The 15,671-nt window shown below is 43.7% G+C and overlaps 1 protein-coding gene across 8 annotated transcripts; it reads left to right on the top strand.

The window, feature by feature from the left end:
• The first annotated feature begins 858 nt into the window (after window positions 1-858).
• Window positions 859-12,957, top strand: alg13 (ALG13 UDP-N-acetylglucosaminyltransferase subunit). 8 transcript variants are annotated; one of them, XM_041894416.2, is made up of 25 exons: window positions 859-927; window positions 1,024-1,137; window positions 1,430-1,513; window positions 1,778-1,828; window positions 1,905-1,951; window positions 2,120-2,192; window positions 2,565-2,646; window positions 2,816-2,984; window positions 6,345-6,408; window positions 6,553-6,661; window positions 6,915-6,979; window positions 7,072-7,172; window positions 7,413-7,528; window positions 7,660-7,900; window positions 8,111-8,224; window positions 8,310-8,466; window positions 8,583-8,727; window positions 8,838-8,873; window positions 9,333-9,388; window positions 9,626-9,697; window positions 9,944-10,124; window positions 10,231-10,350; window positions 10,459-10,499; window positions 11,612-11,786; window positions 11,985-12,957. In XM_041894416.2, exons 2-25 carry the CDS (start codon window positions 1,051-1,053, stop codon window positions 12,251-12,253), a joined length of 2,655 nt encoding a protein of 884 aa, XP_041750350.2. In that variant the 5' UTR covers window positions 859-927; window positions 1,024-1,050; the 3' UTR covers window positions 12,254-12,957. The 8 variants fall into 8 exon arrangements, with proteins under 8 accessions (XP_041750350.2, XP_041750345.2, XP_041750348.2 ...); XM_041894411.2 differs by having other exon boundaries at window positions 874-1,137; window positions 1,445-1,513; XM_041894414.2 differs by having other exon boundaries at window positions 874-1,137; window positions 8,135-8,224.
• The last annotated feature ends 2,714 nt before the right edge of the window (window positions 12,958-15,671 follow it).

The raw sequence follows: 15,671 nt of genomic DNA, 5'->3' as shown, positions 1-15,671 counted from the left end.
GAAACTCCCCAAATACAGGTGAGCCAAGCTTGTAGCGTCATACCCAAGAAGACTCTAGGCTGTAATCGCTGCCAAAGGTGTTTCAACAAAGTACTGAGTAAAGGGTCTGAATACTTATGTAAATGTGATATTTCCGTTTTTTATTTGTAAAAAATTAGCAAAAATTTATACAAACCTGTTTTTGCTTTGTCATTATGGGGTATTGTGTGTTGATTGATGAGGTGAAAAAACAATTTCATCCATTTTAGAATAAGGCTATAATGTAACAAAATGTGGAAAAAGTCAAGGGGTCTGAATATTTTCCGAATGCACTGTATTATGAACAGTAGGCAACAACATTCTAACTCACAATATTGATGTAGCCTATGATCTGTCTCCACTCCAGGTAGATGGGTGCTGTAGTTCCAATCCAAGGTGGAAAATAAATTAGGAATTGGAGGGGGAAGAAAAATACATTTGAGGCAAGACACTGTCTAATGTGATAGCCTATTGTTTTCAGACTGTAAACTGTTGTTGTTCAAATTTACCTTGACTAGTGAATAAATCAAGAAAGATTTGCTTTACTATGTCATACCGCAGCCACATGTTGCCATTTTGACCACATGTAGAAACTGCATATCCATCAGGATATAGTCTGTTGGATTTAGGCCATTGTTTACAACATTTTTTCTCAAAGTCAAGTTTATCATTCGCTTCCTACTGTGGAGTAGCCTTTTTTACTCATGGGAGACTACATGTATAGACACAATAGGCAATGATAATTGAACTATTTCCCGGACACAGTATATAAAAAACAAGAATTTAGTGTAACCAAGCAAAAACAAAAATTTTCAATAAAGTTTTCAACGGTTGGGCCGAGTGACGGAGGAATTGACTCGGCAATCAGTGCTCATTTGTAGCAGCTGTTTCCTTATTCCAACTCGAAAGGTAACTTTCGACCTTCATGTTCTTTATCGTCTACGCGTGAAGTTATGAAGCTTAGCATATTTATAGTTTTTTATTTGCAATTTCTTTAAAATGCAGAAAGCCTTGAAGAAGTATTTTGTAAACATGGACGAGTATCTAGCCAGCATCGGTCTCTACCGGAAAATGATGGCACGAGACGCGTCCTGTCTATTTCGAGCTGTCTCTGAGCAGGTAGGCTAAAGCCAATTTAGCTACTGTATACTTTTTTTTTTTATTACATTCCATTTCACGTTCAACGTTTTGAAAATAAACATGCAATAGTACAGTTCTCAATAACTACGACTGAATTCATGGTGTGAAAATCGGAACTCATGGGGTCATTGGGTTGACTGCTAAATTATTAATACCCAAAGTGGCCAGAGTTGAATCATGGAATGCACAGAATTATGCTACACAAGGAGAGAAGAGGCCGAATACAAAAAATTATGCAATCATGTACCGGTATCTCTTTCATTTTCTCAAGCTTTATTACTCTCAGAATTTCCAACAAAAGATAAGGAAAGACTGTGTCACCTTCATGAGAGCAAACCGATGCAACTTTGAACCTGTAAGTTTATTTATATTTTTGCATGCACAATGTATTCACAGTACAGAGCAAGTTAGTAAAAAATCTAAGTATATAATGACATTCTTTATCATGACGTGCTTTATCAGTAGGTCCGGTGTGGCTCAGTTGGTAGAGCATGGCGCTTGTGGGTTCGATTCCCACGGGGGACCAGTATGACAATGTATGCTCTCACAATAGTAAGTCGCTCTGGATAAGGGCGTCTGCTAAATGACAAAAATGTAAATGACATGCTTTCTCTTGTAGTTTGTTGAAGGGTCATTTGAGAAGTATCTGGAACGTCTGGAGGACCCCACGGTATGTTTATAAGTACATGTTATACAAGCATATTGCACAATCCATTGGTCATACCCTTAAACATGTTTTTCTAAAGGAAACCGCTGGACAAGTTGAGATAAAGGCATTGTCATTGTTGTACAGGTACGTGCTTCACAATGTGTTCAGAGTTATACACCCCCACGTTGTATAACCTTTGTTGGCCGACAGGACATTAAATGTGATATGTAAAATGAGATTTGTGATTTGCATTTTTTGCTTTTAATGTAACTGGAAATACATCTGTGTTCTCAAATATTTACTGTGTGGCAGGCGGTGCTTCCTCATATACAGGTACCCTGGGAAGCCACCAACTGAGATAACTGAGAAAGAGTATGTGGAGAAGGTAAGTGTGTGTGGTTCATCACAGCCTTCTGAACCCAGGCCCTGAAGCATCTCAAATGCCTGACTAGTGAAGTAATTACCAGGCAAAACTGAATCACATTGCTAATTAAACCAGGTGTGTGGAAAGGTGAGATGACATGTGAGACTGTGGTTTGTCCGCTAGAGGGCGCTGCTCTCATTTTACCGTTTGAGAAGACTACTGCTATTTAAAAAAAAGTCAAATATTTATACATTTTCTTTTTACCAGCTTTTATCTTTCTTAATTCCATCTATGTAGACAATTTGATGTGTCTATAATTTTCACCATGGGATGGGGATAAAATGCATTACACTTCTCACTGTTCTGGATTCTGCTCTTCTGACTGTATTGCAGATTTTGCTGTGTTGCTCCAACAATGGCCACTATGACATTGTGTACCCCAGGAACTACCCGATCGATGCAGCTCTGTGTCAGGGTCAGTACTCTCACACCATCAGAATTCTGAGGAACCAGTGGATATGTCTTCACTCTTTAAGTCATGTAACTAGCTACTCATTGATTGTAGTTACTTAATATTCTAATGAGTAGTAGTTCCATGTGTAGTCAAAAGGAAATGTACTTATTTTTTCTTCAATTGAATCCAGCTCTGTTGTATGAGCTGCTGTACACACAAGTCCTTGGTGTTGAGGAGGTGGAGTTGCAGGGAGCATTGGAAGGGTTTCGTGGTGGAGGTCGTCGCTATAGGAACAGCCTATCAGTGTGCAGTGAGGACGCAGGCTACGACACCCCCGAGGACAGGGGTCAGACTCAGAGGTGAAGTCTTGTTCTGCACAATCTTTTTGAATTCCATAAAGTCCTCCTGACTAAACCTGTCTTATACTCCGCCAGTTACCGACAGTATGCATAAATTGCCCCTGCATCTACAGTTGAAGTCGGAAGTTTACATACACTTAGGTTGGAGTCATTAAAACTTGTTTTTCAACCACTCCACAAATTTCTTGTTAACAAACTATAGTTTTGGCAAGTCGGTTAGGACATCTACTTTGTGCATGACACAAGTAATTTTTCCAATAATTGTTTACAGACCGATTATTTCACTTATAATTCACTGTATCTCAATTCCAGTGGGTCAGAAGTTTACATACACTAAGTTGACTTTGCCTTTAAACAGCTTGGAAAATTCCAGAAAATGATGTCATGGCTATAGAAGCTTCTGATAGGCTAATTGACATCATTTGAGTCAATTGGAGGTGTACCTGTGGAGGTATTTCAAGGCCTACCATCAAACTCCGTGCCTCTTTGCTTGACATCATGGGAAAATCAAAAGAAATCAGCCAAGACCTCAGAAAAAGAATTGTAGACCTCCACAAGTCTGGTTCATCCTTGGGAGCAATTTCCAAACGCCTGAAGGTACCACGTTCATCTGTACAAACAATAGTACGCAAGTATAACCATGGGACCACGCAGCCGTCATACCGCTCAGGAAGGAGAAGCGTTCTGTCTCCTAGAGATTAATGTACTTTGGTGCGAAAATCAATCCCAGAACAACAGCAAAGGACCTTGTGAAGATACTGGAGGGAACGGGTACAAAAGTATCTATAGCCCCAGTAAAACTAGTCCTACAGTGAGGGTGGAAAAATTATTTGATCCCCTGCTGATTTTGTACATTTGCCCACTGACAAAGACATGATCAGTCTATAATTTTAATGGTAGGTTTATTTGAACAGTGAGAGACAAAATAACAAAAAAATCCAGAAAAACGCATGTAAAAATGTTTATGAATTGATTTACATTTTAATGAGGGAAATAAGTATTTGACCCCTCTGCAAAACATGACTTAGTACTTGGTGGCAAAACCCTTGTTGGCAATCAGAGGTCAGACGTTTCTTGTAGTTGGCCACCAGGTTTGCACACATCTCAGGAGGGATTTTGTCCCACTCCTCTTTGCAGATCTTCTCCAAGTCGTTAAGGTTTCGAGCCTGACGTTTGGCAACTCGAACCTTCAGCTCCCTTCACAGATTTTCTATGGGATTAAGGTCTGGAGACTGGCTAGGCCACTCCAGGACCTTAATGTGCTTCTTCTTGAACCACTCCTTTGTTGCCTTGGCTGTGTGTTTTGGGTCATTGTCATGCTGGAATACCCATCCATGACCCGTTTTCGATGCCCTGGCTGAGGGAAGGAGGTTCTCACCCAAGATATGATGGTACATGGCCCCGTCCATCGTCCCTTTGATGCGGTGAAGTTGTCCTGTCCCCTTAGCAGAACCACCCCCAAAGCATAATGTTTCCACCTCCATGTTTGACGGTGGGGATGGTGTTCTTGGGGTCATAGGCAGCATTCCTCCTCCTCCAAACACGGCGAGTTGAGTTGATGCCAAAGAGCTCCATTTTGGTCTCATCTGACCACAACACTTTCACCCAGTTCTCCTCTGAATCATTCAGATGTTCATTGGCAAACTTCAGACGGGCCTGTATATGTGCTTTCTTGAGCAGGGAGACCTTGCGGGCGCTGCAGGATTTCAGTCCTTCACGGCGTAGTGTGTTACCAATTGTTTTCTTGGTGACTATGGTCCCAGCTGCCTTGAGATCATTGACAAGATCCTCCCGTGTAGTTCTGGGCTGATTCCTCACCGTTCTCATGATCATTGCAACTCCACGAGGTGAGATCTTGCATGGAGCCCCAGGCTGAGGGAGATTGACAGTTATTTTGGGTTTCTTCCATTTGCGAATAATCGCACCAACTGTTGTCACCTTCTCACCAAGCTGCTTGGCAATGGTCTTGTCCCTGACATCCTTGGAGAGCTCTTTGGTCTTGGCCATGGTGGAGAGTTTGGAATCTGATTGATTGCTTGCTTCTGTGGACAGGTGTCTTTTATACAGGTAACAAGCTGAGATTAGGAGCACTCCCTTTAAGAGTGTGCTCCTAATCTCAACTCGTTACCTGTATAAAAGACACCTGGGAGCCAGAAATCTTTCTGATTTGAGAGGGGGTCAAATACTTATTTCCCTCATTAAAATGCAAATCAATTTATAATATTTTTGACATGCGTTTTTCTGGATTTTTTTGTTATTCTGTCTCTCACTGTTCAAATAAACCTACCATTAAAATTATAGACTGATCATTTCTTTGTCAGTGGGCAAACGTACAAAATCAGCAGGGGATCAAATACTTTTTTCCCTCACTGTATATCGACATAACCTGAAAGGCCACTCGGCAAGGAAGAAGCCACTGCTCCAAAACCGCCATAAAAAAGCCAGACTATGGTTTGCAACTGCACATGGGGACAAAGATCGTACTTTTTGGAGAAATGTCCTCTGGTCTGATGAAACAAAAATAGAACTGTTTAGCCATAATGACCATTGTTATGTTTGGAGGAAAAAGGGTGATGCTTGCAAGCCGAAGAACACCATCCCAACTGAAGCACGGGGGTGGCAGCATCATGCTGTGGGGGTGCTTTGCTGCAGGAGGGACTGGTGCACATCACAAAATAGATGGCATCATGCGGAAGGAAAATGATGTGGATATATTGACGCAACATCTCAAGACATCAGTCAGGTAGTTAGCTTTGTTGCAAATGGGTCTTCCAAATGGACAATGACCACAATCATACTTCCAAAGTTGTGGCAAAATGGCTTAAGGACAACAGTCAAGGTATTGGAGTGGCCATCACAAAGCCATGACATCAATCCTATAGAAAATGTGTGGGCAGAACTGAAAAAGCGTGTGCGAGCAAGGAGGCCTACAAACCTGACTCAGTTACACCAGCTCTGTCCGGAGGAATGGGCCAAAATTCACCCAACTTATTGTGGGAAGCTTGTGGAAGGCTACACAAAACGTTTGACCCAAGTTAAACAATTTAAAGGCAATGCTACCAAATACTAATTGAGTGCATGTAAACTTCTGACCCACTGGGAATGTGATGAAATAAATAAAAGCTGAAATCATTCTCTACTATTATTCTGACATTTCACATTCTTAAAATAAAGTGGTGATCCTAACTGACCTAAAACAGGGAGTCTTTACGAGGATTAAATGTCTGGAACTGTGAAAAACTGAGTTTAAATGTATTTGGCTAAGGTGTATGTAAACTTCCGACTTCAACTGAATATATTGGAATAGTCATTGTATATTTTTTGTAAAGTAAAAATTTTCTACACTGTTTACTCTTGTAGGGACGATTGGGAGCTCAATGGGCACAGTCACACAGAGGACAAAGCCAGATCTGGAGCAGAGGAAGTATATGTGACAACGTTTTCTGTAACGTCTATTATGTTTTAGAAAGCGTTATGGTTACCACCTCCTGAGGGATTGTAGTTTATAACATTATTTAGAATAGATTCTAGGAGCACATACAGTGTCTTATCTCTTTCTCGTCCTAAGACTCCAGATGGACCAACAAAACTCTCTCTCCCGTACAAGGTGCTCAAAGCACTGGATTCTGAGATGTACAGAAATGTAGAGTTTGATGTATGGCATGACAGTCGCAAAGGTATGCCATGTTGCCCCTTCTTTTGGGGAAACTTGAGTTGGATTTCTTGTGGTAAAGTGAAACTGCTAAGTTAAACGTGCAACGTTAGTCATAAAGTTAGTTTCAAGATCCATGCAGAGCACAACCGTTATCCGTGCTGAATATTCACATGGGGTTGATATGCTCATACCACACAGTGATTTAGATTTTTTTTTCTCGTAGAATAGTTGTATAATTGGGCCTTCTCGAATGGCATATAATGTCTCTGAAACAGAAATGCAGAAGACTGATTACATGGTGTTTGCTGGAAGACAGTATTTCTTGGGCGACAAGTGTCAGGTAATCCAATTTATCCACTCATTTAAGATTCTTTGAGTGTTTTTTGTGCAAACCGTACTCCGAACATACTCTAGCCCATGTCTCCTATGCAGGTTCGTCTCGACCCCAAAGGGAAGTATTACAATGCCTTCATTCAGGAGGTGGGCACTCACCCCAGCGCTGTGACCGTGTTCATCGAAGAGCTTGGAGAAAAGTGAGATACCAGTCTCTTTTAAAACACCCCCATTGAACTGACTTACAAACAGGCACTACTGCACAGCACCCATCAATGTGTGCTTATTTTAGTATTCTGGCCCATGAATGATTGCCCCTGGCCTTGCATCTTCCTATTGTCAGTCATACAGTATAGTAGATATGGTGAATTACTTTCTACACAGTGCTGTTTTTAATATTAGGTTTGAGACTTCTTCTCTCTATACCCTACCACTTTCAGACATCTTGTGTCTCTGACTAACTTGAAGCCTGTGAACCCTGTCCCTGCCTGGAACATCACCCCAAGCCGCAAGGGACCATCATACAGCAGGCCTGAGCAGTATCCTGGAGAAATGGGTCTGTATGCCCTTTAACCTTTAGATAGTCTTAGCTAGTAAGTTTCTAATAGCAGTGACATTTGTATTGGCCTCCGACAATTAAAGATGACTTGTACAACTTTGTCTTTTACCTCTTCTCCCCTGCACCAGACTCAGAGGTGAGAGGCCGGCGGCGTTTCTTTAAGAAGCCCAGAGGGAAGGAGATGCTGATGGTGTCTTACAATCGATCCCAGCCTGGCCTGCCTCCCCGCTTCCGGCCAGGCCCTGGCGGCATACCCCCTGGGCACGCCCCTGGCATGCATGACCCCCCACCACCTCCAGGGACACTGCCCTATGAACACTATCACCCACATCCTCCAACCAGGCCCCCGCGAGGATATGGCCCACCCAGGTCTGTGTGCTTGCTACTTAAATAGTCAAACGGCAGGTTTGAGAAATATCACTCATTCACACCGCTGCTGTTATACACAATTGAAAGTTCCTGTGCTGCACCATTACTGATTTGATACTCTTTATTTATTTTGGGAAATAAGGCCATGTTCCTTACCATTGATTATATTCTGTTGGTATCTATGATGTTGCCAATCTGGGTTCTGTTCAGAAGTTCAGCCCGTTTCCTGAACAGGCATCACCTCATTGGGCCAGAGGCGGCATACTACCCTCACCCTGGAAAACGCTGCTACCAGAGCTTCGACAACTACTCATTCAGGTCACGGTAATAGACATCTTTAATCATCTCCCATGCAATGTTGAGCAGTGACTGAATGTTGTGGTTATAAATGTATGTGTATTCATTTGAGCTCTTGCAGCCGAAGCAGGCGCCAGATGCATGCTATCAACAAAGAGTGCCAGTTCAGCTACGTCCCCGAGGCTGGCGAGGAGGCACGGGACATGGAAGGAACAATCACCTTCTACGAGATTGAGGAGGGGGATGAGACCACGTTCCCTCCCTTGCCGGTAACTAAGTATCACAGAAGCCCTCAAGAGTTCAGACTTTGGTAGTTGGGAGCATGAGTATGCAACTGGAGTATTCAACAGTCAACCTGCTTTCTGATTTGTAACCTTCTCTTTAGGGACAGGCTGTAGCAAACCCCATGGTTCCAGCTACCCCTACCTACTGGGTGCAGCGGGGGGCGAGCCCCATCCCCATGTCTGGCAAACAGGCCATGACCTCATCAGAGGAGGACGCTGACGAGAGGAGCAATGGTGGCGACCAGGGTAGGCCAGCCTGTCCAGTGATGCTGTCTTGATCACATGTATTTGTTCAACTTGAGCCAGGATTTGTATCAGAATGTAAATGGAAATTTGATGTTGTGTATCTTTCTCAGGTGAATATTCGGAGGAGTACATCTATACTGCTCAAGGTGAGTGTTGATTTCACCTGCTGTGGAGATTTCCATGAAGTACATGGAGAGCCCTTAGGAAGAACTGGTAGGACAGTCCTTGTCCACCATTTCATTATATTCTGTTCTGTAGATGCATTATTTTAACTGGTTACGTGAAGACCGATTTAGGCTATTCCATTTCCCAACTGATGTCATTTGGCAGCAGTAAAGGCTCATGATATGGAGACCCCTCGTACAATATGGATAAAAGTGCACAATTATCTTGTGAAGTCTCTTCATCAGTGGTCCTCTGTAGCTCAGCTGGTAGAGCACGGCGCTTGTAACGCCAAGGTAGTGGGTTCGATCCCCGGGACCACCCATACACAAAAATGTATGCACGCATGACTGTAAGTCGCTTTGGATAAAAGCGTCTGCTAAATGGCTTTATTATTATTATTATTATTATTATTATTATTATTATTATTATTTATCTTGCAGACCCAGGGTTCCAGAGCCCGTCTATGTATGCTGCAGCTGAGTCCACTGCCAACCTGGTACACAAAATACCCGTTGTATTCACTATGCCTTCTCAAATATTGCCCTTCAAATAATAATGCTCTCTCAAATTGCCCTTCACTTTTTTTGGGGGGTTGAAACTAAGGGTAATAAAAGTTGATTTCACATGTGCGATGATTATATTTATTGTATAATTTCCAATTAATGTGCTGATATTGGGGCTGATCTGTTTTGACTCCGTTCCTGTCTTTTTTTTTGCCTGCCTGCCTTTCCAGACCATTGAAGAGGGAGGATCTCGTGCTGGCTCGCCACAAGAGGGAGTAGCTACCTACAGCTACTCACAGCAGGTACTGGATGCCTCACAATCGGTGTTACTGAACTCAGTTGTCACATTTTGGCGGAAGGGGGGGAACAGGTGTTTAATTTATACGCAGCTGCTTTAAACATTTTTATTAACTGTAGAATGTTCCTCTTTGGATGAAAGTTAAAACGATTAGATTATTATTATTTTGCGTAACATTGGACTTAAGCATGAATTGTCTGTATGTTGTAGTCAAACTGTTGAGGGTTATTTAGATGTTCTGTTTCCTCAGCTGGTGGTGAAGTCAGCAGTCATCACCTCCTCACAGGCTGTAAGCACAGCCCCAGCAGCTATCTTCACCTCCAACTCCTCCTCTTCCGCTAGCAGCTCTCAGACCCCCCCAGCACCAATGGCTCCACCCTCAAGCCATCCTCAGGGGGCTCCCATGCCCCCACACGCTATGGGCAGACCAGGTACCCACTCTTTATACAAGTTATGGTCAGACATAAGTTGGTTATTGGATCATATCTTATCAGGGACCTCATGCCTAACGGATGTCTGTTTTTCTCTTGTTTTTAGTTTTATCCATGCAGTCTCCTCCTTCCTCTCCCTGGTTTGTGAATGAGATGGGGGAAGCAGTCAGTGCCGCACCCCCTCCACCTTACTCCTATGACCCCAACGGCAATGACCTTCCACGAGGTCAGACAAACTGTTCCCCATGGCGCGTGTGTTCAAGTTGTAAACTTCTAATGGTTGAATTAGAAAATGTGATGGTAATTGTAACTAAATGTATTTATCTTTTTATAGATTGCAAGGTCATCCAATATTACTTTAATTTAGGAGTCCAAGTAAGTAAAGGGGATCAAATGAATATAGCAGGGTTCTCCAACCCTGTTCCTGGTCCTAACGTCCTGTAGGTTTTCGCTCCAACCCTAATCTAGCACACCTGATTCTAATAATTTGCTGGTTGATAAACTGAATCAGGTTGTTTACAACAGGGGTTGGAGCGAAAACCTACAGGAGGGTAGCTCTCCAGGAACAGAGTTGGAGAGCCCTGGATTATATACTGAACAACAGTATAAACTCATCATGCAACAATTTCATTGATTTTACTGAGTTAGTTCATTTGAGGAAATTGAATTTAAATAAATTCAGTACACCCTAATCTATGGATTTCACATGACTGGGAATACAGATATGCATCTGTTGGTCACACATACCTTAAATAAAATGGGCCTCACAATGGGCTTCAGGATCTCATGGTATTTTTGTGCATTAAAATTGCCATCGATAAAATGCAATTGTGTTTGTTGTCCGTAGCTTATGCCTGCCCATACCATAACTCCACCACCACAATGGGGCACTCTGTTCACAACGTTGACATCAGCAAACCACTCGCCCACACGACGCCATACACGTGTTCTGCGATAGTGAGGCTGGTTAGACGTACTGCCAAATTCTCTAAAATGACGGAGGTGGCTTACGGTAGAGAAATGAACATTCAATTCTCTGGCAACAGCTCTGGTGGACATTCCTGCAGTCAGCATGCCAATTGCGCGCTCCCTCAACTTGAGACATCTGTGGCATTGTGTTGTGACAATTTGCCTTTTATTGTCCCCAGCACAAGGTGCACCTATGTAATGATCATGCTGTTTAATCAGCTTCTTGATATGCCACACCTGTCAGGTGGATGGATTATCTTGGCAAAGGATAAATGCTCACTAACAGGGATGTAAACAAATTTGTGCACAACATTTGAGAGAAATAAGCTTTTTGTGCATATGGAACATTTCTGTGATCTTTTATTTCAGCTCATGAAACATGGTACCAACACTTTACATGTTGCGTTTTATATTTTTATTCAGTGTAGTATGGGTGAACAGTAACTGGTCATGAGACATTAGACATGTCTTTTGAATTAAAACAATGTGTGCCTATATTTCTATCTGTGTTGAAACAGTGGTACCAGCAGAGCTACTGGCACTCCATGGTGCAGGTGTATCAGCAGCCAGGTGCTGAGCAACAGTTCCGTTCCTACCCCGGTGCCTCCCCTCCCTCTGATCACACAGTCCCCCAGCCCTACCCAGAGCCTGGGAGAATGGGGCCTGATGGCCAGGGAGACATTCCTGCCAACGGTCAGCGCCACCCCTCTGCCTCATACCTCCGCATTATGAAATGGCACATATGCATTGAATAAGATCTGACTTCTGTGTCATAAGTCTTTGTCACAAGGATCTTAAGACCTCAAGTATCAAACATGACCATCTGTGATCCATACCTTTTTTTCTTAATCTCACCTTTGTTCTCACCCCCAACCTTTTCCTCCCTACCAGGCACCCCCCTGGTCATGGACCCTCCCTCAGCAGGAGCCCCAGGCACAGTGTTCTACCCCTTGGTTCAGGACCAGTGCAGCCAACCCCCACTCCACACCTACGAGTCTTATGTTCCTATGCTTTCTGCCACCTATCACTACCTCTCACCCTGGAACTCAGGCCCTGCCCAACCACGTGTGCTCGCATCCTACTGCCCCTCCTCCAATCACCCAGTCAACTATGTCACTGCACCCACACACCCAGGGCACTTTATCCCTCCTAGCATGTAACCAAGCACTGGGGATGCGGGGAGGGAGGCAGGGTCCCTCTACTATTCACCTCTCATTCACCCTATGCCTGTAAATGTTAATTTGTGTGAAGTTTATTCCACTGTACCTCTGTTGTTCAAGTTTGCTAGTCAGTGGTTGGTTGTGTCTGAAATGTCACCCATAGGGCTTGTCAAGATCATGTAGGGAATAGGGTGTCTCTGTTCCATCCCCACAGTGTTCAGGGGATGTTTATGTTAATATTAATGTTTTGTTTTTTTGTTTAATTAAAAAAAGTTATGTTTCCCGGAAGTTGTAACAATTTTGTCATTTGAACTGTACCGTTTTTAGAGCAGGGCTCTCCAACCGTGTTCCTGGAGATTAAACTCCTGTAGGTTTTCGCTTCAACCCCAGTTGTAACTAACTGGATTCATCTTATCAACCACTGGTTATTAGAATCAGGTGTGCTAGATTAGGTTTGGAGAGCCCTGCTTTAGAGAAGTCATTTGGTATGATGGTGGTATCGGAGGTTCCAGGGACCTGGCCAGCACAAGGCTGATGTTGCTGCTCCCCTTCCAGTCATGATCAGCACCATGGAGAGCGCTCACTGGTACTCAGGCAGTTTTAAATGTCATTACTAAGTGTAGTTTATAACTCTGTTTCGAGAGGAGAGCTGGTGGGGCTGAACTTTCCTCATTTGACCTTGTTTTTCAGCTTGGTCATTAAAGGCCCAGTGCAGTCAAATGAGATTTTCCTGTGTTATATTTTCACACCGAGATTGGAATAATACTGTGAAAATGATGATGCCTTTTTAGTGTAGGAGCTGTTGGAAAAGAACGCCTGAAATGTCAGCCTGTTTTGGTGGGATGGAGTTTTGGCCTGCCTGGTGACATCAACAGGCAGTAAATTAGTTAATAGACCAATAAAGTTCCAAACATCTCTGCCAATATCAGCTAGTTTTTAGATTTCCCCTTCTAACTCGGACCACTCCCAGGCAGTCCTAGCTAAATTCTTCATTGAGAAATTGCTCTTGATAAGAAGTTATTTTTGTTTATTTTTGACCATTTTGATTGAAGATAACTGCTGAATTAGGACTTAAGGAAATGCAGGCGCCATGAGTTGTTTTTAGGGGGGTGATTTCAAATCAAATTTTATTTGCCAGATGCGCCGAATACAACAGGTGTAGACATTACCGTGAAATGCTTACTTACAGCCCTTAACCAACAATGTATTTATTTTTTAATATAGTAAAATAAAACAAAGTGTTGAGGGGGAAAAAAAGAGCAGAAGTTAAATAACAGTAGGGAGACTATATACAGGTGGGTATCGGTGCAGAGTCAATGTGCGGGGGCACCGGCTATTTGAGGTAGTTGAGGTAATATGTACATGTGGGTAGAGTTAGTGACTATGCATAAATCAGAAAAACTGAGTAGCAGCAGCATAAAAAGATGGGGTGGGGGGACAGTGCAAATAGTCCGGGAAGCCATGATTAGCTGTTCAGGAGTCTAATGGCTTGGGGGTAGAAGCTGTTGAAAAGCATTTTGGACCTAGACTTGGCGCTCCGGTACCGCTTGCCGTGCGGTAGCAGAGAGAACAGTCTATGACTAGGGTGGCTGGAGTCTAGGACAATTTTGAGGGCCTTCCTCTGACACCGCCTGGTATAGAGGTCCTGGATGGCAGGAAGCTTGGCCCCAGTGATGTACTGGGCCGTACGCACTACCCTCTGTAGTGCCTTGCGGTCGGAGGCCGAGCAGTTGCCATACCAGGCGATGATGCAACCAGTCAGGATGCTCTCGATGGTGCAGCTGTATAACTTTTTGAGGACCCATGCCAAATCTTTTCAGTCTCCTGAGGGGGAATAGGCTTTGTCGTGCCCTCTTCACGACTGTCTTGGTGTGTTTAGACCATGATAGTTCGTTGGTGATGTGGACACCAAGGAACTTGAAGCTCTCAACCTGTTCCACTACAGCCTGTTGATGAGAATGGGGACGTGCTCAGTCCTCTTTTTTTCCCTGTAGTCCACAATCATCTCCTTTGTCTTGGTCACGTGGAGGTTGTTATTCTGGCACCACACGGCCAGGTCTCTGACCTCCCTATAGGCTGTCTCGTCGGTGATCAGGCCTACCACTGTTGTGTCGTCTGCAAACTTAATGGTGTTGGAGTCGTGCCTGGCCATGCAGTCATGGGTGAACAGGGAGTACAGGAGGGGACTGAGCACGCACCCCAGAGGGGCCCCCATGTTGAGGATCAGCGTGGCAGATGTGTTATTACCTACCCTTACCACCTGGGGGCGGGCCGTCAGGAAGTCCAGGATCCAGTTGCAGAGGGAGGTGTTTAGTCCCAGGATCCTTAGCATAGTGATGAGCTTTGAAGGCACTATGGTGTTGAACGCTGAACTGTAGTCAATGAATAGCATTCTCACATAGGTGTTCCTCTTGTCCAGGTGGGAAAGGGCAGTGTGGAGTGCGATAGAGATTGCATCATCTGTGGATCTGTTGGGGCGGTAGGCAAATTGGAGTGGGTCTACGGTTTCTGGGATAATGGTGTTAATGTGAGCAATGACCAGCCTTTCAAAGCACTTCATGGCTACAGACGTCAGTGCTACGGGTCGGTAGTCATTTAGGCAGGTTATCTTAGTGTCCTTGGGCACGGGGACTATGGTGGTCTGCTTGAAACATGTTGGTATTACAGACTCAGTCAGGGACATGTTGAAAATGTCAGTGAAGACACTTGCCAGTTGGTCAGCACATGCTCGGAGTACACGTCCTGGTAATCCGTCTGGCCCTGCGGCCTTGTGAATGTTGACCTGCTTAAAAGTCTTACTCATATCGGCTACGGAGAGCGTGCTCACATAGTCATCCGGAACAGCTGGTGCTCTCATGCATGCTTCAGTATTGCTTGCCTCGAAGCGAGCATAGAAGTGGTTTAGCTCGTCTGGTAGGCTTGTGTTACTTGGGTGCTGCCAGCTGTGGGCAGGATTGAAATAAACCCAACCCAAGGAAAACTGTTACGGTGCCCTTCATTCCATGACATACAATATTTTCCTATCATCTCGCAAATCTCAATTTTGGACGAGACTGACTTTATTCAGATCAGATGATGTCATGATAGCAAGATACCAAGCCTTCTCCTCCGCCCTCTCCTCACCTGCTAGATTTCAGTCACATCTCGCGCCCTACACACGTCTGCCCAATGCATGTAAATAGATTGCCCGCTCCATAGCAAGCTGCTCTATTTGCACTGATTGGTAAAGTAATTTAATGTTGAGCTAAATGTAATTTCAGAGGTTTAAAAAGGAACAGAAAGGAATGATTTAAACCATTTGAAGCGGTTCGTAACTTTATTTTGCTGGTCGGAACAGTGGAACAGAACTAAAATAATTATGGTTCTGTTCAGAACAAACCGATTGGAAAATATACTGAATAAAAATAGAAACGCAACA

The sequence above is a fragment of the Coregonus clupeaformis genome, chromosome 13, assembly GCF_020615455.1.
Source record: "Coregonus clupeaformis isolate EN_2021a chromosome 13, ASM2061545v1, whole genome shotgun sequence".
Classification (NCBI taxonomy): domain Eukaryota; kingdom Metazoa; phylum Chordata; class Actinopteri; order Salmoniformes; family Salmonidae; genus Coregonus; species Coregonus clupeaformis.
The sequence above is the reverse complement of the archived record's forward strand: the minus strand, read 5'-3'. Positions and strand labels throughout refer to the sequence as shown.

Coding starts and splice junctions, on each gene's coding strand:
- alg13 (XM_041894408.2), top strand. CDS start 1,018: ATGCAGAAAGCCTTGAAGAAGTATTTTGTAAACATGGACGAGTATCTA. Junction 7,901..8,110: donor CGAGGATATGGCCCACCCAG/GTCTGTGTGCTT, acceptor GGTTCTGTTCAG/AAGTTCAGCCCGTTTCCTGA. Junction 9,389..9,625: donor CTGAGTCCACTGCCAACCTG/GTACACAAAATA, acceptor CTGCCTTTCCAG/ACCATTGAAGAGGGAGGATC.